The sequence below is a fragment of the Ursus arctos genome, unplaced genomic scaffold (genome assembly GCF_023065955.2).
Source record: "Ursus arctos isolate Adak ecotype North America unplaced genomic scaffold, UrsArc2.0 scaffold_25, whole genome shotgun sequence".
Classification (NCBI taxonomy): Eukaryota; Metazoa; Chordata; class Mammalia; order Carnivora; family Ursidae; genus Ursus; species Ursus arctos.
Window position 1 is genome coordinate 24,526,885 of NW_026622930.1, and position 26,926 is coordinate 24,553,810.

At 55.9% G+C, this 26,926-nt stretch overlaps 1 protein-coding gene across 1 annotated transcript; it reads right to left on the reverse strand.

The window, feature by feature from the left end:
* Positions 1–3,387: 3,387 nt before the first annotated feature.
* Positions 3,388–23,450, reverse strand: VASH1 (vasohibin 1). Its single transcript, XM_026519446.4, has 8 exons — positions 23,370–23,450; positions 21,568–21,879; positions 15,794–15,882; positions 14,590–14,646; positions 13,031–13,105; positions 9,901–10,282; positions 8,217–8,329; positions 3,388–7,337 (listed from the first exon to the last, which is right to left on the reverse strand). The coding sequence occupies exons 2-8, from the start codon at positions 21,868–21,870 to the stop codon at positions 7,265–7,267; spliced, it is 1,092 nt and encodes a 363-aa protein (XP_026375231.1). The 5' UTR covers positions 21,871–21,879; positions 23,370–23,450; the 3' UTR covers positions 3,388–7,264.
* Between the last annotated feature and the right edge of the window lie 3,476 nt (positions 23,451–26,926).

Here is a 26,926-nt window from a genome sequence, read left to right on the forward strand (position 1 = left end):
CCCTGCTGTTGATCATTTTGTTAGGATCCTGAAGGGCATGAGAGAGAGAAGGCCTGGAGAGTGAGGTGGGCGAGAGGAAGGCCAGATCCTGGGCTGGGCTCTCAAGTCCTAAAGCTTGACCTGAGAAAGGTGTAATCGCCTGTGATAATTGACACGTATCCCTGCTGCTCTGAGGCCTTCGAGGAACAGGGCCTGAAGAAGCCTCCTCCCTTGCCTTTTGTTGGGGTTCAGCTCTCCTCTCCCTCCTCGCCAAGCTAGAGAACAGCTCTTTCACCTGCTTTCATTCCCATTCCGTCAGCTGCGCCTGTACCTTCCCCTGGTCCACAGTGCATTTCAGGAGGGTCTTATGGAGTGTGGGGGGAGAAGCGTTTTCCTGGTCAAAGCCGTGGCAGGTGTGTGAGGCATATGTGCGAGTGACCATTGTCTCTTGCTCCGTGCCTAGTTCTGATCATCTCTTTTGCATGTTGGAGTCAGAGCTGGCCTGTTGGCCATCTGTTGCTGGAAAGGGTTCCCTCCTGGGCCTCATTCTGCTGGTACTTTCATCTTCCTCCAGCCTCCTCCTGCAGCAGTCCATGAAGCCCACATGCCCGTGGGAAGCCCTGGTGTGGCTTCCTGCCTCACCTGAATAGCATCCCAGACCCCACACCTCTGAATCAGCCTCTGAGAATCGGAATTATTTAAAGGTACCTGGTGCTTCCGTTGAACCGCCTGGGTTGGGATTCAGCTGACAGAAAACAGCCAGGGATAAGGAACACCGCTTGTCATGTTGGCCTGGTCATTTGGTGACTGTGGGTAAGTTCATTCCTTGTTTCACATCTTGGTGAAACGGGAATTAAAGTAATAATCTTTTCCACTTGTGAGGAATTTTCAGATCTGAAATTGTGTTGTTTGGGCTTTGGCAAGCCACGGGTGCTGAGACTTGCAGAGACGTTGAGGGTAGGTCATTCTCCCCAGCCTGGCTGCGTGGTTTGCCCATGGGCTAGGCATTATTTTGCATCTCTAAACTTTGAGGCGTATCCCCAGAGACCCTTTCCTGGCCTGGAGGGTTTCCTGAGTCCCGTAACATTTGCACAGACTTTTATTAAATGTAAACAGTGCTTCCACATCCACTTTCAGTGAACAACACTGTGAGGTGGCAGTGCGGGTGTTCATATATTACCCTTATTTACACCTGAGGAAACACAATTCCCAAAGAGGTAAATTGAGAATCTCCTTTGCTTTATTCTGTGACACCCACACTCCTCAGAACACAGCCTTTCCCAGAGTAGGAGACACAGGTTACCTTGTAAGGCGGACCCATGGGGGGTGGGCCTGAGAGAAGGGAAATGACCAACCAGCCTGCTGCTGGCTTCTGTTTTTAAACTTTGTTTTTCTCCCCAGTTCTTGCGCTGGTGTAAGGACTAACTGGAGGCTTGTTTTTTGATTGGTTATGTAATGCGCAGTGTGGCCTCTCTTCTCCCAGGAGTTGGAGGGGCCCCCCTCCTCTAGTTTCCATCTGAGGAGAGAGTGGACCTGCGGCCAACACTTCCAGCCTCATCCTGGTGCTCCATCCCCCTCCTGAGCAAATGCGCAAAACAAAACTGTTCTAGGCAAGGACCAGCCAGATGAGAGCCTGGTAGGGTGCAGCTCTCACCCCGGTTAGGAGAATGTGAACTGAATGCATTTCCCAGGCGACTCTGCCTTCGGCCCATCCCTTCTCAGGTCCTCTGCTGCTGAAGCCTCACACAGGAGAGAGGACTGGAGTCTCTACACTTAAATTCTTGGAGGTTTTGTCTTTCCCACGACCAAGCCCTTTCTTGTTGAGGGTTGGAGGAAGTGCATATCTCCAGACAGCTGTCCCTCCAGCCGACCTGAGGTGGCCTACCTCCACCACCTGCCAAGCCCCAGCAGCTGGTCCCCTCACCCCCTTGGCAAACACTAAGGGTTACAAGGAAGCCCATATCGGGGCCAGTTGGTTTGGTCTTTGCTATGACCACCTCTTCTTGTCACTACTGCCCTCCAGAGTGGTGGTCGAGAGGTTAGATCCTGGCAGATGGGAGTGGCAGGGCTTTCAATCTCTTCATGTTCAGGGCTCCAAGACATGCCACCTGCATCCAGAAGTCCAACACAAATTAGTCATGTGCCTGAATGAGGCTGGGACATGCTGAGAGCCTGGAAGAAACAGGGCAGCAGGAAATGAGGTAACCCCCCACCCCCACCCTGTAAGCTGGGTCCTGATCCTCCCGGAAGTCCACGGTGACATTTACCTGTCAATTCTAAGCAGTGTCCGCAATAAGCCTGCTGGACTCATGACAGGCTCTGGTCCCAGCACTGACCCAGCCCTCATTTGTGCACCAGCAATCCAGGGGCCCTGCTGTGAATGAGCCCATGTCACCGAGGTCTACCCACAGGCCCTTGGCTGGGTATTTTAGCTGGACTTGAATGTGTATGTTATAATGTTGCCTTTGGGTGAAGGCATACAATCCACTTTATTCACAGATTCTGGTTACCTTTACTGAAAGGTCTTTTTTGGGTATTATTTAAACTGGACTTAAATGAGGCTGTAAGTAACAAAACTGCCTCTCTTTGGATGATTTACAGTCTAAGATGTTCATGGATTCCAACAGGCTGCCTCTCCTCTTCCTAGCTGCCATGCTTTACTACCACGCCCCTGAAGGTGAGGGAGTCTCGCTGTTTAGCACAGGACTTTATGGAGATTGGCTGGAATAAGGAAGAGGAAATACACCACCTCTTCTTATAAGCCCTGGTTTTACTCTCAGCTGAATGAAAGGAGAGCATAGGAAGGAAGGGGACAGGTGAAAACTAAGGCTGTGGGGTCTAAAAGCTATTTCCATGCAAGTCTGGTTGCAATGGTTGGGCTAGTCTTAAAGCATGGGAGGGGGCCTGGAGCTGGAGGGAGCAGGGGTGATGGGTGGAACCAGAGATGTTCTCCAAGCGGAGGCTTTAGCCACCATAGGTTCTGTGCTGAGACTGTGGGCAGCTGTGCTGAGAAGGGACTTCAGATCCTTGTTGCTGTGTCTGCCTGAAATAACCTTTCCTCCTAGGGGATCACTCATCCTTCCTCCTCTGTTCCTGGGGGACTGCTGGGAACTGGGATGGGAGGAGCAGATGCCGGCCTGTGGGGTTCAAGCTGGCTGTGTGAAGGAGAAGGGTTCATTTACAGCCAGCAGGAGAGATCTCCCAGATTAGGATTCACAGAGCAGAGTGGCTTAGGCAGGCTGAGGGTGATAGTCTGGGACCCCAGAAGTTAAATGACTGCAGGGGCCTAAAGGTTTCCCATTGGCTGGTTTGGGGCTCCCCTAACTTCTGGTCAGGTTCTTCCCGGAGCCACGGGAGGCTGACACTGGTGGGCTCCAGCCCCAGCTCCCAGGGGAAAAGAGACAAGTCTTCCATGTGGTTTCTGCCCAGCCCGTGCAACCGGAGCCAGGGAGCCTTTATTCATTTTAGGGAAAAAGTGAGCACAGCAATGAGAGGGGTGTAAAAGTGAGAGAGGAGGGAGCAATACTGACATGGGAAGAGGAGGAAGGACAAAGTCTGGTCCCACAGGCAGCCCAACACAAAGCTTAAGGGAGGGGTGGCCCCCATCACCACGCCCCTAGGCCAAGTCCACCCGAGAGAGAGGGGAACTTGGGACTCAGGAGCACCAGGATGTGGCAAGGGGTCAACACTGATGGGCTTGCAGCTAGCACCACAGCAGCCCTGCGTGGCTTGGGGTAGGCCCCCTCCCACCCTTCAGCTGGTTTCTCAGCAGAATGAATGGAAATTTCAGCACAGGGGTGCTCTGGCACAAAGAACACAGTCAGTATGCCGGCCCAGCTTGCACTTTCCTGCACTTGGAGGCCAGAGGGTGGGCCTGGGGATGTTGGTGCATCAAAGCTAGAAAGCCACCCAGGCAGGAGACCCAGGTACACACAGACACAAGGGCCTATGGGCACGCTGCTGACCAGAACTGGACCCTATCTCATAGCCAGAAGGTCAGGTTCAAGATGGAAGGAATGGGGTGTGTGCTGACAGAGAGGGCCAGAAACCAGACACAGCCAACCTCTGGGCCCTTTCTTCTCCTTGGAACCCTGGCCCTAGGCTTCATGGCACCCAGGCCAGGGAGCTGCTACCCTCCCCCCATGGCCATGCCCAGGAAGGATGGAGTCTGGCGTGATGGGTAAGGGGAACTGACTGTGTTGAGGCCATGGGAGGGAGAGGACTGGCAGTTAGGTGGATAGGAAGGCTCTCTAAACCCAGTTTCCCAGGGTTCTGAGCTGGCACTGAGCACAAGGAGCCGGGCTTTGGGGAGCAATCACTGCCACCCTGACCCACATTCATTAAGCAGCTTTTTCTGACCTCACCTTGGGGCCTCCTTGGCCAGCAACCCCCACTTCTGGGGGCAGAGGCGCCCCCACTGAGTGCTGGAAGGCAGTCCTGAGTCAGGAGCCAGGCCCCTGTTCCTCACAGGAAGTGAGATGAGGTGAAACCAAGGATGGTGACTAAGGCCCCAAAGTCCTCTGCCTCCCCAGAAACTCTGCAGTCAGGCCAGCCCCAGGGAGCAGAGCCTGTGTAAACACGCTCAGGAGGGGAGGAGGGGTTGCTACATATGAGAAAATGTTAAAAATAAATTAAAAAGCACCGCTGTATCCTGTGGTGGCCTCCACAGACCCGAGGTCTCAGCGAGGAAAGGAAAGGCTGGGGGCTATCGGCTCAGGGTGATAGGCTCCCTCTTGCAGGCAGCAACAGGAGTGGGCCTCATTCCACTTCCTTCTCCCCAGACGGTTTTGGGGAAAGAACCTGTGGGTTGAGCAGTTTCCTCCTGTTTCCCTGACCCCAGTCCCCTCTCACATGTCTTCCCTCAAGCCCTGGGGTCTACAGGGGTGTCTGAGTCCCCTCCCCTGCTGATGAGTAGCTTGCACGAGGCACCCACATGTAGACCTGGAAAAGGCCTCGTTCGTTGTCAGCTGCACGCCTCCCAAAGTGAGCCATCTCTGCCTCAGGCCAATGTGGGGAATGTGGGAACCACCACCCCACACCCTGAGAACTGGGATGGGATGGGATGGTGAGTCAGGGGTCACAGTGGCCCTTGAATCGGGTCTAGCTGGGGTACAGTCCAGGGGCAAGTTAGGTGCTTCCCCAGGGCCTAGTGACCCCTGAGGAACCCAAGGGATTGCCCAGCTGGCTTCCTGCTGGGCCTGGCTCTGGGCCAGAAGCTGCTGGTGTGAAGAGCTGCCAGCCCCTGGTGCTTCCCTGATGGGCGCTCGCATTGGCAAAGGCATCCTGTCTCCCTCCCTCCTCCTCCATTTCTCACACCCCATCCATCTCCCCGGCAGGCTGGGAGTTGCGCAATCTTCACCCCACCCCCGCTGGTGACCCTGGTGGGTCTCTGGTCTGCAAGGAGAGAGAGGAAGACAAACATGGGCCAGCTGCCCTCTCTGGGAGCAGCTTCAGTGGCGAGGACTCTGCCCTGGCCCAGCCTGCCCTGGGAAGCCTAGAACTTTCGCGATTTCCACCTCAAAGCATCTCAGTGGACTTCTACCCAGCACAAGCTCGCGCTCTCTCTCTACCTCAGAGATTACAAACTGGCATTCTCTTTCATGGGTTTTTACATTTTCTGAACTGATTGCCAACATTTAAAAGTCAGGATATTTCACATAAAAATCCAGAGTTCTGGCTTCTGAAAAGAAAATCAGACCATCTGGCGATGCAGGGCCCCTCTCTGAGAATAGCTGGCAGCAGCAGCCGCTTCAGTCGGCCCCTGTGCCCACCCAGCCCCGCAGCCCTCCTTCGAATCCATGGCTGGCCCTGTGGACGTGCGAGCTTACCACTCTAGTTCTGATCCTCCCTTTTCCAGGGCCAGGCCCTGGCTGAATCCTAGCCTCTCAGTGAAAAGAAACCTTAACGGTCATCTTCTCCAGCTACGCTTCCATAATCTGAATCCTCTCTACAGCTTCCCGCAAGTAGCCATCCAGGCTTTGCTTGGATACTTCCAGCAGCAGACAACTCATATGCCTCAAGCAGCCTGATTCGAACTCTCCCCCACATCCTTTTCTCACTTACACTGCCCAGTTCCCAGGCTCTGCTCCTCTGTGGTGGCCAGCTGCACCCTTGCCCTACCACCTCCTTGTTGCTTGAGCCTCCAGAACCTTCTCTCAACCTTGCCAACTTCTTTCCACTTCTTACTTGCCCGCCAGGGATCTCGCACTTGACAGGCAGACTGTGCAGCTGCTCACATTCTTCCCTGACCAGCCACACGCCACAGGCCTGATCATCACTGGTGCCCCCAAACCTAGGGGGCTGCTAAATGAGGGGTGACAGGCCCGAGGCACAAGCATCCTGAGCAGGTCTTCCTTTTCACAGCAAGGACTGAGGTAACAGAAAGGGGGGAGTAGCAGTGCCTCCCCCAACCCTTGGGGACTGCCAGGGGTTAGCCCCAGGCCTGACTGTCCCCCGGCCACAGTTCCTGGACCCACCAGGTCTGCTCAGTCCCCACAGTCATGCTGAGCCCAGTACAGCTGTGGGCCTTTGGCAAAGCCCAGCCCCTCTGCAGACAGCCCTCAGCTCCAGCAACAGGCAAAGCTGGACTAAGTGAGGAGACCAGGTAGGGGTCTGGGATCTCTTCCCCCAGTGGGCTCCCCTGGGTTTTCCTTCAGCCCGCATAGCACTGTCCATGCGCCAAAAGGGCACGAGGGCTCATGGGCTCTGCTCTTGGGGCAGATGTGGCCTTGTGCCAAGCTCCTGATACTGGCCGCACAGACCTTTCCCAGGATGATTTCTACCCTGCTTCCCGTACCCTGGGTCAAGATTCTGCCAGGGCAGGCAGAACTGGAGGAACACCTCCATCCCTCCCCGCACCCCACCCCCAGCCTGCCACAGGCTCAGCGGAGATTTCCCACAGACGGGATGGATTCAAGTCCCAGAGAGATGCCAGCAGAGCCAGCAACCCCTCCTTGCCCAACCTTGTGGTACTTAGATCTCCCAAGCACTGGCCTTCTGCCGATGGGCAGATCCATTAGTTTTTTAAGTTTTCCCCAAACACTTTAAACTTCAGTTATCGGGTTAAAAACTCCAAATAAAATACTAACTGCTTCTTGGCCCAAAGTTAGGGGTCTTGGCCCAGGGGGAGGGGCAGCAGCTTGGGTGGCTGAGCTGAGACAGGCTCTTCCTGCTGCCTCTTGCCCTGCCCCCCATCACCAGCCCCTCCCTCCCCACGAACGAGGCTGGTTCTGGCAGATGGATCCTGGCTCCCAGAAGTGGCGAGGCTGGGGTACTGCCACAGGCCTCACACGCGGATCTGGTACCCATTGAGGTCTGGCATGGCTTTGGGCTCAGAAGGCTTCTTCTCCCCCGATGGCCTGCAAGGAAAAGAGAATGGAGAAGGGGTAGGGGTGAGTGGCTTGGCAGGAAAGTGGGCGAGGAGGGAACAAACAGCGGCTGCTCCTGGTAGCCCCCTCCATTCTTCAAGGTGCCCCAAAGGCAGTAGCAAAGTCCATGTGGGAGTGTGTTCCTGGAACCCCGATCTGCCTGTGCTGTCCTGCATGTGGTCCCGAAACTCTCTTACAGGCTCCTGCTCTCTGCTGGAGGCCCCCTCCTCTGTGGCTGGCTGAACAGCTTAACTGTGTAACCCTCTGCACTGGGAACCTGTTCCCTACCAAAGCCTCTCCAGTTGAAGGGAATGACACTGCCCACGGGAAGCCTGCTTGTGCCCCTTAATCATCCTGGAGCTGCGACTCCTGAATGATAATGATATTAAGGCAAGAGCCAGACCAACGGGTAGGAGACAAAGGAGAGGAGGCGGCCTGGTATTTTAATGGGATGTTTCTGCCATCTAGATGGAGGCAAGCACCAGACTTGCAGGGGCAAAAGTGAGGTTCAAAGCCACCCACCAGCCGCCATCTGATGTTAACCTTTCCCAGTGGCGTTGCCGGGAGAACTCATCGTCTGGCAGGAGCCCACCCCTCCCCGCCTCCCTCCTGCAGAAGCTGCCTCCGACCCTCCGTGTGGGCCCGCTTGCTCGGGCACGGCAGCCAGTGGGCCAGTGTGCGTGGTTTTCCCTTGGGGAAATGGGACAGCAACCCACCAACCCACATCACCTCCCTCTGGCGGGGAGGGGAGGGGAGTGCAAAAAAAGGAACAGTGGGAAAAGGGTGAGAAAAACGCGAGGATCTAGAAGATGAGAGGGAAAAGTCGCCTTCTGGCTTCCCCAGGCGTGACCCCATCACCCCATCCCTTACCGCCTTTCGCTGCGGCTGTTCCTGCGGTGGGGGCTGGACTGGCCCCGCTGCGGGGAGGAAACGTCCTTCTTCCGGTCCTTGGTGGGGGAGGGAGGGCCGGTCCCTTTGCCAATCTTGGTGTGAAGGAAGAAACAAAGACACACTTAGGGCTTCCCCAGAGTCCCTCCTGCCCGAGGCCGCCCTGTTTCCGGGGTCACCCCAGAAGCCGCAAGCTTCTCAGCAACTCAGCCCACCTGCTGCGGGGGCAAGGGTTCCTCAGCCGGCCAGCTTGCACTTAGGGGTTAGTCACTGAGCTTTGTGATACTGCAAGATGCCCTCGAGAAAAGGGCCATTTACCCATGGCATGTAAATGCAACAGCTGGGGAAGCAGCCCATGTCCGTGTTCTGGGCTGGGATCCTACCAGTCCCAAGGGGGACATTGGTTATCTTGAGCCAAGCAGAAGCTCAGACTGGCAGCTGTGTATGTTAAGAAAAAAGGAGGAAAGCAAATGAAACATCTTTTATATGGCATGATCAGCTTGACCTGAATTTTACAACATGGGGTATACGGTGGGGATGCTGGAGAGGGGCAAATAAAGTGGGGAGTCCTTAGCGCCACATAGATTGGGAATCACAGCGCTGAAGAATAGGTAATCCTTGGTGCCAACTCTAGGTCCAGCCTGTTCCCTTGAAGACCCCTACGACTCCCACAGCAGGAGCCAGGACAGCCAGTGATTCGCAGGGGAGGGCCAGCCCCCCACAGCCGTGCAGGGTCACTGCAGCTGGCTTCTACTCTGGGGGAAGGTGCTGTCACTGCACAAGGTCGTGCCTGGGGCCTGACAAGGCAGGACAGCCAAACTCTGACCCGCGCTGCCGGGGCACTGCCGGCACCTGTGATGTGCCTGCGTTCCCCATCTCGAGACTGAGTGCCTGTCTGATCACCTCATCGCCTGTCTGCAAGCTCCTGGGCTCCCTTGTACCTCAGTTTCCTGCCCCAAAAATTGAGCTCCTAACTGCCACCAGCTGTCTCCTGGGTTCAATAGTGACCAAGCAATGGGGAAGGGCTGAACACCCAGGAAGGGCCAGGCAGGCACCAGGGGAGGCACAAAGTCCAGGGGGACCCAAAGAGAGGCCAAGATTCTTCCCACTGTAAGGCTGGGGGTGGGCAAGCTTCTCAGCAACTCAGCCCACCTGCTGGGAGGCAACAGCCTCTGGCCCTCCTGTTCTTTGCAGGTGGGAAAGAGGGAGAAGGAACGACCACCCTCATTGTCTTCCCATGGTATGACTTCCTTCCTTTTTCTGACTTCCTCCTAGTCCTTTATTGAATTAGGAGTTTGGGAGGTCAAGGGTCAGGATATGCAGGACTGATGGAGGTTCCTTACTCCTGGCTCTACCTTTCCCTCCAGACAGCCCATGATTTCCCAACCAATGGCTCCCCCAGAGCTTGGCACCCCTGCCCTTCTCCCCAGGTGGCAGAATCCCCCCTCCACCCACACCCAGGTCACCTGCTGCTTCCTTCCAGAGCCCTCCCTGGCTGGCCAGACTGCATGGCCTCTCCACCCCCATCACCTCCCTTGAGCGTCGCTCCACCTGTGCTGGGGTGGGGGCCCAGCTGAGGGGGTTGGTGACGTTCCCCGAAGCGGCGCGCTAGGAAGCGGCAGCCCTTCCATTTCCAGAGCCGGGCCCAGGGCAGCCGGGCACTGACCTTGAGCCGCATGTCGCGGGCGTGGCGCTCCAGCTCCTTGCGGAAGTCCTCGCGGCCCAGCCTCTCCACGTCCAGCACCGAGTGCTTCCACTCGATCTGCTCCACGCTGTGCGGGTCGTGGGACACGCACTGGCCCAGCTTCACCTTCTTCAGCACGTGCCAGCAGCGGCCGTAGGCGGCCTCGTAGTCGAGCACGAGCTCGCTGAGCGTGCGGAAGGCCGGCGGCTTGTACATCAGGTCCTCGCGCCGGCTCATGCCCAGCGCCCCGTAGCGGCCGCCGCAGTTCACCCCCAGCACGATGTGGCGGAAGTAGTTCCCTGAGAAGTAGGTCTTGAAGCTGATGGGGAAGCGCTCCAGGGTGGGCATGCTGTTGGTGAGGTAACTGGGCCCGCCAGCCCGGCTAAGGAAACAGCCCGCAGAGGCGCCGGGGCCGCCCCCCATCCCATCCCGGACCCCGTCCTCCCGCCCGCAGCCCGCCTGCAGTAGGTGCTCCCTAAAATCACCTGTAGGCTCCTCGGTGCGGCTGCTAGGCTGTCAAGCAGGCCTCACAAAGTATTAAGAGCTAACAGTGAGCTCCCCACGGCACACTGCAGGGCTCTCCAGAGCTTTGTGGTGGAAGGAGGGATGAGCGAGGCCCGCCGCCCGCACCCCTGTCTCCCTCCCTCCTCCTTCTGTCAGTCGCACACATTTCCGCTCACCCGCCCCTCCGCTGGCTCTCAGACACACTCTCTCACGTTTTCTCTTTCACACGTACACTTCCTCCCAGATGCAGACAGTTCTGTTCTCTTTCTCTCACTGCTGCCCCCCAAAACACACAGCCAGGCTCCCCTGGCCCAGGACCCCGACCCGGCCTGGCCCGGCTGCGCACTCCGACCTCTCACCCCGCCTGCCGCACTCGTTCGGTCTCTCCATCCTGGATTTCCCACCCAGGACCTTCTGCACCAGCTCTTCCCTTTGACCAGAGGGCTCGTCCCCGTCCACCTTGGCCGGCCCCTCTCAGGCCACTGGCTCAGCCGTCATGGCTGACCTCCCCTCCTAAGGCAGGCCAGCTCTCCCGTTTCCTTCCTCCATGACACACTCACCACAAACTGTAACGATTTTACTTACTTCTTTGTCTACTAGCTTTTTTGTGTGTCCCCGGCTAGAACGCAAACTCCTGAGAGCAGGGACCTTGTCTGACCACGTTCCTTGATGCATGTCTGGGGCTCAGCCCAGAGCCAGGCACCTAAGAGTTACTCAGTGAACTCTCCTTGAACAAATGAGTGGAAGGAGATGACCAGATAAGAGCTTGGAGCGGATAGCCCGTACAGGCACCGTGCCAAGTGTCCTCCATGCAATGATTTGTCCAGCTGTCCTAACGGCCTTGCGCGACAGGCACGACCAGCATGCCCTTTTGGCAGGGGAGGACTCCCAGGCTCAGAGATGTTAAGGCACTTCCTTGGGGTCACATAGTCAGTAAGCTGCAGAGCTAGAATTCAGGTCCAGGTCAGCCTGCCCCCGAAGTGTGTACTCTCGGTCCCTTCGGAACTTACTGAGCTCGACTCCTTGCAAGTGCCTGAGGACGCAGAGATGAACCAGGCCCACGCTCGGGGTGCAGCAAGGAGGCCGCAGGGGAACAAACTCAGTAGAGCGTCCACTGTGTGTGCAGCAAACAAGGGGGCTGTGGCCGTTCTGTGGGGACCACGGGGAGGGGCCCCAGGACGGGAGCTGCTCCCTCCTCTCCCTGCTGCAGTGTAGGTGGGAGCCTCCACTCTGGTGTGTGTGGCCCCTGAAGAGAATGCGGGTCATGAAGGAGGCACCGGCAGTGGCCTCAAGTTCGCAGGCTGGCCTCGGGCACTTCCCCATAAAGAACCCTTTGGGCAGGGCCAGGCTTCTCAGGCTCTAGGGAGGAGGCCTGCCTCTCAGCAAACCACCACCACCGTGGGGTTAGCTCTCGGGGCCTCTGCGGGAGGGGGACTGAGGAGGCGTCCCTGGGGTCCCTTTGTATAATTTCAGGTAGGTGTGTCCATGAGGGGTCGGGGGAATGCCCCCTTGGATCACAGTCCTTTTGCAGAAGCTGAGCTCCTGGCCTGACCATCATGTTCTCCTCCCCGATCTGTCCCAGGGAGTGGAGTCCTGTTCTGTTAGGCAGCTTGCCTCCTGCCCTCTCTGCGGCACTAAGCTGCCACCATACCGGGGGGGGGGGGGGCGGGGGTGGCGGGGTGCAGACAGAATACTTAAGAGCTGGGCGGTACTATGGGAAGCAGGAGATGGGAGGGCTGGGCAGAGATGAGTCAAGACTGGCCTTGGACTGGTAAGACTGAGTGATGGGCACATGGGATTCGTTATATTGTTTGTACAAAGCTTAACATTTTCTGTCATGAAACAAAACAAAAGGCTATAGCACAGACGAATTAGAACAGAGAACTGGCCATAAACACCTGTCTCCCTCCTGCTCTGACTCGGGGCTGGTCTGTCCCACCTCCCTACCCCGGTGACCCAGCTATAGGCCTCAGTTCTGCCCTTTGGATGAGGGTGACCCAGAAACTCTGCTTGTTTAAAGAGGCAGTTTTGTTTCAAAGACCCCATCCATCATCTCCACGAATCAATGTGTCCTGGAAATGCCAACATTTGGGCATTCAAATGGCTTCTCCCAGACTGTCTGGTTCTCAGAAATGGGACAATAGCCTTTGTGAAACAATATGCCCTGATTTGGGGGTTCAGAGAACACAGTCACTGTGTCCACACAACTCAAAAAAGACCTGCCTAAGGGCGCCTGGGTGGCTCAGTCAGTTAAGCATCTGCCTTTGGCTCAAGTCATGATCCCAGGAAGGGACAGAGCCCAGGGTTGGGCCCTCTGCTCAGCCAGGAGCCTGCTTCTCCCTCTCCCTCTGCCCCTCCCCACTGCTCATGCTCTCTCTCTCAAATAAATAAAATCTTAAAAAAAAAAATCTCCCTAATAAGCCTGGAAAGTTAGCAACTGAGGTGCTGGGGACTGAGTCCCCCAAGAGCTCCTTCACTTTGGGACCAAGTTCATGACCTCTGGGAGGGCCTTGGAGCTCATTCAGCCCTCTCCTTCCAGAGGAGGAAGCTGGCGCCCAGAGAGGCTGTGCCCACCTGCCCCTAGTCTCCGAGGGCCAAGGAAGGATACATTCCCAGGATCACGGCTTCCAGGCATTTGATTGGCAGGGCCTCTTTGGTCATTTCCTTGGCCAGGTCCATCAGCCTGGGGGAAGGGAGGCACAACCATGAGGACACGGCCTCCAGTCCCTTCCAGTGGGGGAGCGTCAGCAGGAGGGAGCAGGGGGTTTAGAAGTGCTACAGGACAGAGAGCCCCCTCCCTTCCAGCTCAGGCCCAGCTGTCTGTCTCAGGCCCCCAATCTGTCCTGAGCCTGAGTGGTGGGAGAAGAGGCAGCCACTAAAGACAAGGAAGGAGGCCCCTTCCCCCTTTCCTACCCTCCTTTCACTTCCTCCTCCCACCCCAGACTTCTCTCACTCCAAAGACTTCTGGGAGAGGGGAGCATGAAGGGGGGAGGCAGACCCTGGTAGGCAGGTCTTCAACACCCATGGTGCTGGGGGCCTTCTATGAAGATGGTGTTGTGGGAGCCAATGGAAAAGCATGCCAAGGGGGACCTTGGCAGTGCTCTTGTCCCTTTCGGAGCAGAGTGAACATCCCTGACTCAACCATGGCTTCTCTGAAGAGCTTGTAATTGATTACAACTGCCCCCCCCCCCCCCCCCCCCGCTCCCGGCGGCTGGCCTGCTGCCCGGGGCCTAGACAAACAGGATCTCAGGCAGTTGGCTGCCCAGCGACAACCCAGCCTGTTCCTGAACTTGCAGTTCAGGCCACTTTGAGACAGCCTATCCCCGAGGCCTGGTTCCTTCCTCCTCATCGGATGCTGCTTCCAGCCCTAGGAACATTCAAATCTTCCTGCCTAGAGAGGCTGGATTCTACCCAGGGCTTTGGAGAAGGGGTAATTAAGTAATTTAGCAAACAAACCATTAAAGTATTTTTCATAAGAAAACAAACATGGACAGATTATGTGTGGAGAAGGGTGTAAAATTCACATTAATTTTTAAAACACAAGGTTCTAAACTTTGGGCTAAGGCCCCAGACCCAGCAGTGGCACTCACAGCTTCCTCTGCCTTTGGGGTGAAACAGCCAGGGGCCTACAGGGCTGGTGGAATGGGAAGTGAGAGATGCAGTGTGCTCTCCTGTGGGGTCCCTGTTTCTCACACACTGGGCCTTGTACTAAATGACTAGAAGAGCATTCAATAAGGCAAACGGGGCAGCAGACAGGTCCTGGGGTGGGGGGGAGTACTCGGGAAGTTGCAGGGAAAAGAGAGAATGGGAAGCCTGGCTCTCTCCTGCTAGGCTCATCTCTTATTCAGAGAGAGAGAGAGAGAGAAATATGAGGCTAGACATCTGCCTGGGACACCCTAAGTCATCATCAAGGCAGGTTGGGGGGCTGCCCATCACTGTTCCAGCTTAGCATGGATGTTGGGGTTTCCTTTTCATCAAGGGAGCCCTGGATATTCATCTTGGGCAAGAGGTCCCCTTTAGGACAACCTTAGAGCCCCTTGGTGGTACTTGCCCCCACTGGCTGGCTCCCCTGGGAAGTGTCCCTGCCTGCCTCTCCCCAGGCGCTCCAACGTGGCTGGGGGCTCTGTTAGCCTGGATGTGGAGAGACAGGGTGCTCCCCAAACTTACCCCGTCAGAGGTCTGCTCTTCTTAATTTCAAAGAACTGTGTCCCTGTGTGATTGTACCTGCGGGTGCCAGTTAAGGGCTTCCTAGCTGGGTCTGAAAGAGCTGCATGCCTCTGCCCCCACCCATCCCCCAGACCCCAGGGCTCAGCACTCCCAGGGTGCAGACTGGGTAAGAACCCCACGAAGTGCTGCCACAAGGCACTCAAGACTGGAACATTGGAAAGGACAGGCCAGCACAGCTCTCCCCTCCATGGCTGTGAGCTATGGAGGGGACAGCCAGGCCAGCCAGGGCTGGAAGTGACGGACAGAGTGGACAGCTCCTTGCAGCACGCTGTTTTCCAACCAGCCGAGAAGCAACGTGCTTGGACAGGAGGCTGGAGTGGGGTCCGGTGCAGCTAAACTGCCCGGTGCTGCTCCTGAGCCAACCGCCTTCCCCAGTTCGGGCCACAACTTCCCCACTGGGACACTGGAAGGGCTGGACCTGATTTCCAGTAATGAGTTTGTCTTTTCTCCTGCTCAGGCCCCATGCCTGGTCCTTCCATCTCTGTCACATCTGCAGCTGGAAGGGCCTAGGGAGAGGACTCAGGACACACAGCTCTGGGCAGGCACAAGGGGTGGAGAGGCCCAGAACAGGGATACTGGGGAACTGGGCTCAGCGGGTCAGGTCTTTCCATGCTAGGCAGTAGGCCTCCTACAAGGGAAGAAAAAGGCAAAGAACTAGATGAACGTTCCAAGATGTAGAGGTTACCTCTTGGAGCGTAAAATCCTTTTTCTCCTCCATCTGACTCCCCCAGCCCTTTCAAACCAGCTGTTAAGCAGCCCCAAGGGGGCTTCCCCTCTCTCCTTCTGCCGGGTTTGGATGGACAACAGAGGAGGAGGTCTGTGCTGGGGGACCTAGGCTTGACAATCTCACCAGCGGGCTGTCAGGAGACCTCTACCCTGTCACACAGAGGACGAGGACGAAGACGTGGATGGTGGAGAGGCCCGAGTGGGTCTGGCACTCATCCGATAAAACCCTCCCACGGCCAGGCCATGCCGGCATACTCGACGGCCACAGAGATGTGCTGGGAACGGCACTCTTGGGCGTTGCGGAATTGGGCCGCTCTGCTGATGCCTCTCCAGCCCTGTCTGAGGACAAGCCCCACCCTGCTCTTCGGACCAGCACGCCAGCCAGACGGTGGCCGTGACCGTGAACCCGGGAGGATACTGCAGCTCCCTGATGTAGCGCTGCACGGCTTCCAGGCGCTCAGGGACAGGCGTAGACGGCTGGAACGTAGGCACACTCGGTATGGGAATCTAGGGGCGGAGAAAGAGCTCTGGTCACACGAGGGAGGCTCACCCTGGAGCTTCCAGCCCACCCAACACCCAGGATTCGCCTCCAGAGAAGCCGCCGCCTGGAGAAGGCCCCCCCCCTTCCCTCCTGTCCTGACCCTCTGTCCTTAGCAACTCCTTCCAGAGATTCTAGTCAAGCCCCCCATCAAGGCCATTTCTCTCCCTCCTTGTGCTTGACAGCATTCCTAATTTGGAGCTTACGTTGATGTTTCAATTTTACACTTCTTCCATAATTTTAGAAAAACACAGGTTGGCTCACCAGCTGTTTTGAATCTTAAATATTCATTAACTTCCAGGCTTAACAAGAATGTCAAATACTGGGGCTGAGTTCATTTGCATCTGGGGTTTGCTCTGGTTCAAGTGTTGGATCAAAATGGATCCACCTGGTGTCCCCTTCCCCCCAGGGCCCTGCCTGGGCTGGGGGAGTGCCCCTTCTGTGAGGGTGAATGCACCCCGGTATCACAGTGCGTTGGAAGGCACAGGCCTTCCAGCTGCAGCCCGAACTGCTGAGGAATAGCTCAGTGGTCCCTGGCTGGAGGAACAGGTTTTGGGACAGGTCTTGGGGATCTACTTGCCATGGCCTAGCTGCTTTGGAGGGGTTTCATGGAGGCACAGGAGCCCCCTTCCCAGGCCAGGAGTCGTGAATTCTAGCAGTTTGGCTGCAACACGTCCGTGAGGCTGAGGTGGCCAGGAGGAGCACCAGCTGAGGTTCTCCAGGGCTACAGAACTGACTTCTTCAGGTAGAAGAATCGGACTTCCTGGAACAAGGCCCACCTGTCTGGGCTCCCCCTCAGCCACCAGGACATCTTTCTGGGAGGTGGCCTCAGGCTCCTCACAGAGAGGTCTCCCCTCTTCCTCTCTCCCTCTACCCCCACCCACCCAGCCCACTTGAAGCCCACCCAGCAGGCTGGGGCTGTGGAGAGTCTCAGTGTGCACGGATAGGGGTATGTGTGAGTGAAAGGGCAGAGCAGGAGCCCTGTCTGTGTGAACTTGGGGTAGGGCTGGGGTGGGAGAGGTTCTCCCTGTCGTGAGATGCTGAGCCCACAGGGCACAGCCTTTTAAATTACAGGGCTGCCATGACTGGGGCTCTAATGTGGAGAGAGGTGACACACCAGTGATCACTGTACACTCATGTGTGGGGTGCCACTGCTGACAAAGGGACAAAGGACAGGCTCTGACAGACCCTTACCCATGCTAAGGGGTGAAGATGCAGGAGGGAAGGCCTGGTTGGGCGAGTCTGGAGCAACAGCTCGGCCTGAACTTCCTGTCTCTTCCTTGCTGGTCCCCTCCTTCCTGTCTGGGCAGTCCCGAGCAGCTGACACCTCTCTCTGGAGGAAGCTATTTCCCCTTTCACATCACACTGCTGCCTAAACTGACGCAGCCACTTACAGTCACCAGGGGGATAAAAGTCCCAGGATTGGGGGGGGCGGGGGCACTCTCTCACTTCCTGCCTGACCACTGTGTGCCAGACGAGCTCCAGAACTCTCTGAGGGCCTGGCCTTGCCTTCCCCATGTCAGGATATGGGGTGGGGGGAGGTGGGAGAGGAACTGGAAAAATTCCTTCATGATATACTGTGAACAGCACGGCACCTGACCTCCTCAGGTGGAAGGTCCCTCAGAGGCATGGGGGTTGTCCCCTTCTCGAGTGAGGCCATCCGGGGACTTCCAGGAGCTTTGGCTAGAGACTGAAAATATGCCCTCCCTTGAGACACTCCAAACAAGGAGGGAGCTCCAGTCAGATGGTCCTTCACCGATGCTTACCAGAGCCAGCCTTGGGTCAGGGCATCGCCTGCCATCCAAATAGAGAATCTAGGGACTGGTTACTCTGGAAGAAGGAAATGACTACAAGAGAGGCCAAAAAGATGTGGGATTCACAAGCGGGGCCTCAAAGGCCCCCACCCACCACCGAGGCTTAGCTGGAAGGAGCCGTCTGGCCAGCTATACGAGTCGCATTACGTGTGTTAACCAATGAAGACAGTGAGGACGCCGTCCTTCTGAACGTTTGCATACAAACTCATTCGCTCAAAAACAAATACGCAGGATTCTGTACGTCCAAATGGCCAGGCCCACTTGAGGACTGGTAGCCTGGATTTAGCCCCCTGACCCCCAGCTACAAACCAGGAGCCAGGAAATGTCAAGGGGTAGTTAAGTGGGGGACGGGGCAGTGAGTGGTATCCACGACCAAGATCTCTTCAGGGACAACGCCTACTCCGTTACCAAGGGTTACCCCAGCTCCGCGACCCCTAAAGTCCTGAACTCTATTAAGACGTTCTCCCTGGTGGAGTCCACGTCAACCAGCACAAGGAGGCTTTTCGGGGAGGTGGAACAGCCGGATGAAGGTGTGGGCAAAAGGCAGGATGGTCTGAAGGTTGATAGAGCCGGTCAGAACCAGACCAGAACGACCCAAATCCCAGCTCTGCCGTGTACTGTCTGATATCAAGTTCCTGAACGTCTCTCCGTGCCTCAGACGCCTCATTTGTGAAATGGGCAGCATAACAGAACCAACCTCGTAGAATAATGGAGATGCTACACGTCGAGGCCTTAGAGCAGGGACCGGCACAGGGCAAAGGTTTGATTCCTGCTCAGCGTTACTATGGCGTGGGCCAAAGCGACTGGTCAGCACGTTCTGATGCCGGCAGTGTTACCTTTTGGAGGAGATGTCCAAATTCCCATTCTGCAAGACCTCTGGGGCCAGAGCCACAGTCAGAAGCCCTTCAGCCGCGGAGTCTGGGAGGAGCGGCCCCTGAGCTTTTAAAGGTGGTGGCAGCTTGGAACATCAAGGAGAGATTCTTAGGAAAGAACACGAACTGTTTCTGGACCTGAGATCCTCCTCGAAACGGGGTGCCCTTCAATGAACTGTATCATGCTCTAAAGGATGTTCCCCCGGGGGACCTGGGGAGTGACCGATGCACCCTCAGGACTTGCTCCATTTGCTGGGCACACGTTACATGCTCACCTGGTTCACATGCTAAACTTCATCAATTCCTCCCCAAATCCCTCATGGCACTGGTATTCCTACTACCCCATTTTACAGCTGAGGACACTGAGGCACAAGGAGGTGGCAGGGCTTCCTCACCCAAAAGCAGTTACGAGACAATCAGGATTTGAATATGTTGGATTTTTCTGCCGAGCTCTTTTTAGCACACTACACTACGGGGCTCCCAGGCTGAGCCACGGGCAGGGGCCGGGCAGGTAGCACAAAGCAGGAAGACAGGTGGGGAAGGCGTGGTGGGGACTGTGGCCAGTTGGGGGAGAGAGAACGAGTCCTCAGCTCCAGTTGCCAGCTGCTATGTGGGATCACAGATTCTCTGTTCCGGATCTTCTCATTTTCTGAAAAGATGCCCAAAATCTGGATCTTAATGTGAAATCTCCCAATTTTACATTTTGGCTCCAGTGATCTTTTAAAACAGTATGCCATCCCAGCAAAACAGCTCTTGGGCCCGCCATGATGTGACCCCTGCAGAGAATGCCTCTATGCCACCTCCAAGGGCACGGCCACTCGGGGAGGGGCCCGCCCAGGGGTCGGTCGTCTCTGCTGTTGGCACTCTGGGATCCCACCCCTGGTGCCTCCCAGACTCTGGGGCTCCTTTCTATCCTAAGGTCCAAGAGGAGCCTCATACAGAAGTGAAGGTGCCCTGTCTATGACCTTTGTCCCGTGGTTTAAGGAGGGCGAGTTTGGAATTTTTACAGTCTGTTCACAAAACCCCTTCCACTCCACCAGACTGTCAGTCATGACATCCCCTCCACACTCAGACAAGAGCTTCATTTCTTCGCGGGGGTCCTTAGATGTGAAGGTTGAGGATGAGAAGATGAGATTACAGACCAGTCGCCAATGAATTTCAGATTCGTTTTAGTCCTCAGCAGCGGTAGCGGTCTGGCAGGGAACCGTTCACACTCTCCCACAGCCCGATTTAGACGATTTAGACGTAAGCAAGGCGGCTGGAGAGCTGTCTGCTAAGCCCTGACTTGCTGCCATGGGAGAAGCATGTGGCTGTGCCCTCCTGGTGCCGACACCGTGTGAAATCTAGCCTCCCCTCCTGGGGGACGATGTGAAGAGGGGTAACAAACATCCAAAAACAACTAGCGGCTTGGCACTTTACTGTGTGTTAGACGCTTTGCCACACTGTCTCTCACGGAATTTTCCCCACAAGCCACTCCATCGCACAGGCGAGAAAACTGGCTCAAGTAGGTCGAGGGCCTGCTTGAGTTCACACAGAGAGGCAGGCGATCAAAACCAACATCTGTATCCTTTGACGCAATGCTCCCTTTCCAGGAATTTACGCCAAGGAAATAATCGGAGATGGACCCCCAAGTGTATGTTTTAGAACGTTCGCCACAGTGTTCATCTTAAGAATTAAATATTAGGAACAATGTCCAGTCACAGGGGATGAGCTTCATAAATTCCAAGTTTCTACACAGGGCAATTATGTCGCCATGCAAAATCAATCCACATTTTATTTCCCCTGGAAATACTAGGCCTTTGCTCCACCTTCAACCTCTGAATTCCCTTTTCCTGGAAGACAGTTTCTGATGTCCCTACCAATCACTTGGTAAAAATGAAACAAAACAGGTCATCTCCACTCCTCATTAAGGGCCACTGTCTCTGGAGCCCTTCTCACCTGAGCAGGCACAACTAAGCACTGGGCTCTGACCTTTGCCCCAAGTGGTTTCCTTTGGGCATTTCTGCATTGGGGAGAGTGTTTCCTTAGTCTCAACCATAATGATAAAAAACCCAAAAATTGTGCATGTGAAAACCTCAAGCACTCTTTCATTCAGCAAACACATGCCAGTGTCTGTCCTGTGCCAGGCGCACAGAAAGCCCTGGAAAGACAAAGATGAATGAGACACAGCCTCAGCCTTGCCTTCACAGGGGACGCAACTGAAGGACAGCCATCACGGAGCCAGCCCCACGGGGAAAGATGATTTACCTGTACTCCTCTCCACGGCCCTTTTCTGACTGCCCTCTCATCCAGCAGAGAACATGGCACCCGCAGACCTGCGGTTGAGTCCTGGCTCTATGGCCACTTACTAGCTGTGGGGCCCTGAGTTCCTGAGTTTCCATCTGTAAAATGGGACCCCCAACCTCCCTTGTTCTGCGAGGCTGTCGGAGACCTCAGTGGGATGAGGCATGAAAATATTTTCTCAACATCTGAAGCCCTGTATCCTCCTTAGTCCTCCATTACCTCTCAGCTCACAGTTCAGTGGCTTAGCAAATAAGATGTAAGCCACACTGGTGTACTCGTCCGTTCGTCCGCTGCCCTGCCCACAAAACATGGGTATTTAAAGAGATGGAAGACGGGGCGCCTGGCTGGCTCGGTCAGAAGAGTACGTGACTCTTGATCTCTGGGTCAGGAGTTCAAGCCCCACTGGGGTGTAGAGATTATTTAAATAAATAAACTTAAAAAAATAAAAAGAGATGGGGAAGCGCTTACTGGAAACAGGGCATGTGGGCCTCACAGAATCTCAGTAGCAGCTGAGAGAAAATTCTTCTGGATGGGTACCACCTGTCTGTATTTTTAAAGTCTTACCATGCCAGTGGTCCCCTACCCCACCAAGGAAAGTGTGGTTTTGTTCTCCCAGCCCCAACATCACTAAAACCCTGGATACCACCACTGCTCCCTCCAACCCACACACATACACACCCCTCACCTTGGGCAGGTCTGTGGCCCCACGGATCCGCTGGGCCACCTTCTCTCCCTCTGGGTGGATCTTGGCCACGTGCTTCCACATCCTTTCCCAGGTGGCTTCGTCCACAGGCAGCCCACCCCGGTTGACAAAGAAGGGGATGCCTCCATCTCGCAGGTCCTCTTCCCCTTCCTCTTCTGGCTCATCATCTCTCTGGGCTGAGGCCCCTTCGCTGGTCTCCAGACGTCTGACACCAGAGGGGGCGGCAGCGGCAGTGGGGGCAGCACCGCTGCTGCCACCCCCGGCCACCTTCTTCCCCCCTGGCATCCCCGAATCCTTGACAGGGGGTGGGGGTGGGGTGGGAGTATATATCAGGAGGCAGGAAAAAATAGGCGGCTCACAGGAGACCTCCCACACACCAGCTGCAAAGATAACACATGGCCAAACAGAGTAGAGGCGCCTTTAAGAAACCAGGGCGTGGCTCCTGTACAATAAAATAATACTCGATAAGAAAAAAAAAATCAGTGCCTCAACGTGAAGTATGGGGTAGAGAGATGGTTGTCCGGGGTCAGCCTTAGAGGCTTTGTTCTTTTTGTGAAACGGGATAAAGAGAACACACCCCAAATTGGCAGCCTTCACAAAGCTCCCTCATTTGACAGTGAGAACAATGACGGCAGCAGTCTGGGCTTGCGGAGAGGAGAAAAGTCGGAGGGAAACTGAGGCCAGACAGCTCCGACCGGCGGCCACAGAGGGTCAAGGCACCGATGCCCCGGCCGACCCGGCGCCCCAAGTCCTAGTTTTGGAGAGAACAAATTCCTCTCCAAAATACCGCACGCTCACGGCACCGTGCGCTCCGGGGGGTACCGAGGCGACTCCCGGCCGCATCAGCTCGGAGCCGGGACCCCCCGGACCGGAGGGTGGCGAGGGGGCGCGATTTCTTCAACGCGACGAGCCCGGGAGCCAAGACTCGCAGCTGGCGGGGCGCGGGGAGGGGGCGCGCGCCGACGCGCTCATTCCACGCCCGCGGCCAACTCCCCGCACAAAGTGGGCTTTGTCTCGGCCCCCGTCCCCTCGCCCCCGGGAAACAGCAGCGCAGCTCCCAGAAGGGGGAAGGGCGCGGGGGGGAGCGCCAAGGCCAGGCCGGTCCCCAGCCGGGCGCGTCTCAGCGGGCGGAGAGCGGGCACCCGGCGCCGCGCAGCGCCAACCGAGCCATCGCGGGGCGCGGGTCCCGCTGCCGGGCCCGGGGCTCAGCGGGGCCGACTCGGGCGCCGCGCGGGGGCCAGGCTGAGGTCACCGAGCGGCGGGCTCCGGCCGCGCGGTCGCAGCCTCGGAGTGGCTGCGGCATGGGCGGTGGCGCGGCCAGGCCGGGCGAAGGATGCTCCGCGGCGGTCCGCTCGCGCTCCCGCTGCCCCGGCTGAGGAGGAGGAGGAAGGACCGCCGGACGGGGAGGGCTCGAGGCTCGCGCAGCCACAGCCCGAGGACGGAGCTGCAGGCGAGTGACAAAGCCTCGGCGAGCGCGCGCTACGCTAGTCCGGGGAGAACAGCCGCCCGAGCACGGGGTCCACGCACAGGTCGCCGCGCGGCTTCTCCGCAAGGCTCCGGCCGCCGCCGACCGCCCTCGCCGCCCCAGGGCCCAGCTGCCGCCGGCCGCGAGCGTCCCCTTCCAGCCCGCCGCCCACCGGGCTCGACTCCGGCCCGCGCCGCGCATGCGCTCCGTCCCCCCCTTAAAGGGCCAGCGCGTTCCCGCCGGGTCCTCCGCCTCCAGCGGCCAGCCCTGTGCCCCAAGTTATCTCTAGGAGGCAGGGGGTCGTCCGCTCCGCTCTCACCTCTTTCTCAGGGCGCAGCGAAGCCGGCGCGGAGCCGCGGAGGAAGTTCACAGCGTGCTGCTCGGAGCGCAAACTGCACGGAGATTCCGGGCTCGGGAGGCCCGTGGTCGGGAATTTCCTAAAGGAAGCACCTCGCAGGGGCCCTCAGGGGGTAGAAGCGAGAGCTCCGGCCTGGAGGACCGGTTCTAGACAGGAGTCAGAGTCTAATTTCCTGCGGGACATCCTACAGCTCGCTTCCCTCGGTGGGCCTCGGTTTCCCCATCTGTCAGCCGAGCTCGTCACACCGGGTGAGCGCAGAGTCCTCCTGGCTTGCGGGCTCCTTAAAGGAGGAAATCTGGGGGTTAGGGTCACGACTTCTGGAAGCGATAGGGTTAAAAGCTACCCAGTTCCACCCCGAGACCTGCTCCAGTAGGAGGAGGAGGCGCGGGGTTAGCCCCTAGTTGGCTTCCCTGGACCTGGCGGTGGGCGCCCCCGCGCCCCGGGCAGAGGGGCTGCTGCGCCCCAGGGTTTGGGGACCGCGCGACCCGTGGGAGTGTGAGGCGACGGTCCTGCAGGGTCCAGGCGGCTCAGAAGAAGGGGAAAGTACAGCCCAGGTGTGCTGTGCGTGGGCCCAGGACTGCAGAGACCCAAGGCAACTTTTTCTTCCCCTCCACAGAGCATAACGCGGAAAAGGCGCGAACAGGGAGCAGAGGGAAAGAACTTTCCAGAAGGAGAAGGAGACGGATAGCCCTGGGCGCTTTTAGACTTCTCTCCTTTCTTCCACAGGAGTTAGTATGAATGACAGTGTTGTGGGGGTAAAGCAGATTCCTGGGCTCTGGGCTGCCTGTAACTGCTGCATTTCTCACACCCCCTCTCTGACAAGCTGAGGTGTCTACACCTGGGCTGGGACAGAGAAGGCCTTGGAGAAGCCGGAGGTGCTCAGTGGTTCCTCATCTGTTCCCTAAAGTTATCCCTGGTGTCTGAACTTCCTAGGTCCCCTGAGCTCCAGTAACTACCTCTTGCTGCTTCCAGGGTCAGAAACCACGCGTGATGAGTGATGGGAAGGGGCATGGGACTTAAAGAAAGCCAGTTAAGAGGAGATCCTCTTAGGCTCACTGAGGCAAGAAGACTCCGAGCATGAAAACCACCAGGCACCAACAACTGCAACCTACTCATTGTACAGATGGGGAAATTGAGTCTCAGAGAGTGATTCCTCCAAGCTCACACAACCAATAATTTGAACGGAAGCCTTACTTCTTCAGACACTTACCTTTCCACCCTGCACTTTGCCTCTTGGGCCAGCTAAGTGGTTGTGGTAGTTTAAACATGTTTGCAAGTTCTTTACCACTTCTCTTTTCAAAAGATGTTGGCTAATTCCCCTCCCCTCCAGTTGGGCTGGACTTAGCGACTGGCTTCTAACGAAAGAACATGGCAGAGATGATGCTATATAGCTCATAAGCTGAAGTCATAAAAAGGAGACGTTCCTTCTGTCTCTTTCTTACTTTCTCAGGACAGCCACCCTTGAACCTAGCCACCATGCTGTGAGGAAGCCCACACCACATGGAGAGAGGACAGGAGGTGCTGTGGCTGACATCTCCAGCTAGGCTCTCAGCTCACAACCAGCATCACTCATCTGATAAGTGGTGAGCTGAGATTAGTCCACCACCAGCTTTTGAGTCTTGCAGCCGAGGTCGCAGACATGGAGCAGAGAGACGCCAACGTCGCTGTGCCCTGTCTGAATTTCTCTCCCACAGAAAATGAGAGATAAGAAGCGATCGTTGTTGTTTTAAGCCAGTAAGTTTTGGGGTATTTTGTTATACAGCATTAGATGATTAATTCTGTGAAATGACACTTCCTGAAATGATAAATAATAAAATGGATTTGGAGTCTTTAGTCAAACATTCCAACAGGAAGTAGTTCCTGAGCACCTTGTATGTGCCTGGCTCTGTACAAGGTACTGGGGATAACGGTGATGAACAAGAGGCACGTGAGCTTTGCCTTGGAAGGCTTATGGTCTACTATTGGAAGAGATGGTGAAACATGATTCTAGTCAAGTGCTTTATCAGAAGCTTAGTCCAGGAAGCTATGGGAGTGCATACCCTGGGCAACTTGCCAGTTAAGTGGGTTGCTGGGGAAAGAATAAATGAATTGCTTACAAGGCCAGCATGGTCTAACCTAGAGAGTTTTCTAGGATATATTCATAGAAGGAAGAGGACACAGGTGTCAGGCAAGGTGGGAGGGGCATGCAAATAGGTGAGAAAATGGTGAAACTAGAGAGGGATGTGCTTTACTCAATCTCATTTTAGCAGAAAGCTGAGAAAGGACAAGTATCTTGCCTGGGGTCACACAGCTTGTGAAAGGGGCCCAGATCATGGGTCATGCATCAAACCCTCCCATGGTTCCCCAAACCTATACCCAGGAAACAATACCTCTGGTGACACTTTGGTTACTCCCTCATTTGGCTCAAAGCTCATATGACTAATTTTTTGGCTGCCTTTCCAAAGCTCTGGAAGAAATTTGGATGAGTTAATTTCCATTTTAGAGATGGAGAAACGATGCACAGGGAAGCTAGGCAGCTTAAGTACCTAGGTTAGGAGCCGGCATGTCAGGGCTGCTAGGTACTGATGATGTACTTGGATGATGAGAGGGATGATGATGATAATGAGGCCTAGGTCACATCATATCTCACTTATTATTGTCACACTAGGGAGTAATGTTCTGGAAACTAATACACAGTGTCTGAGGGAATCAACATTGGTATTAATCTGCTCCAGTTCATTTTCTTTCTTTTTTTTTTTTTTAAAGATTTTATTTATTTGACAGAGATAGAAACAGCCAGCGAGAGGGGGAACACAAGCAGGGGGAGTGGGAGAGGAAGAAGCAGGCTCACAGCAGAGGAGCCTGACGTGGGGCTCGATCCCACAATGCCGGGATCACGTCCTGAGCCAAAGGCAGACGCTTAACCGCTGTGCCACCCAGGCGCCCCTCCAGTTCATTTTCTTGTGACACTGAAGCTACAGTCAGATTCCTAGAAAGGAGAGTCTGGTTGACTGAGTTAGGGTTCTGGGCCCACCCCTTGGCTGGAAAAGGTCAGGACAACTTCATGAGCTGCCCCCAAAAGACCTCAGGTAGTAGGGGCAGGAGATCACCCTACGTGAAAACAGGGCATTGTTAGTCAAAGAGGGGCATGGAGGGGCATAGCTATAGGTGTGTTTGTGAAAGACAGACACTCTGTGTCTGCACTGCCCAATAAGGTGGCTGGAAGTCACACGTGTCTATTGGATTCACAAGACATAAAATTAAAAATCCAGTTCTTAGTCACACTAGCCACATTTCAAGTGCTCAAGAGCCACATGTGGCTTATAGCTACTGGATTGAACAGCACAGAATATAGAACATTTCCATCATTGCAGAAATTTCCATTGGATAGCACTGCTCCAGGATTCTTACTTGCAATTCAACTATTTCTTTTCTTCTTTTACTGCATACATTGTGAATAGGGAAATAGCAAAAAACGTGAGTCAGAATCTTCACTAACTTATGCATCAAACATACACTAAGTGTCTACTTTGAATCAT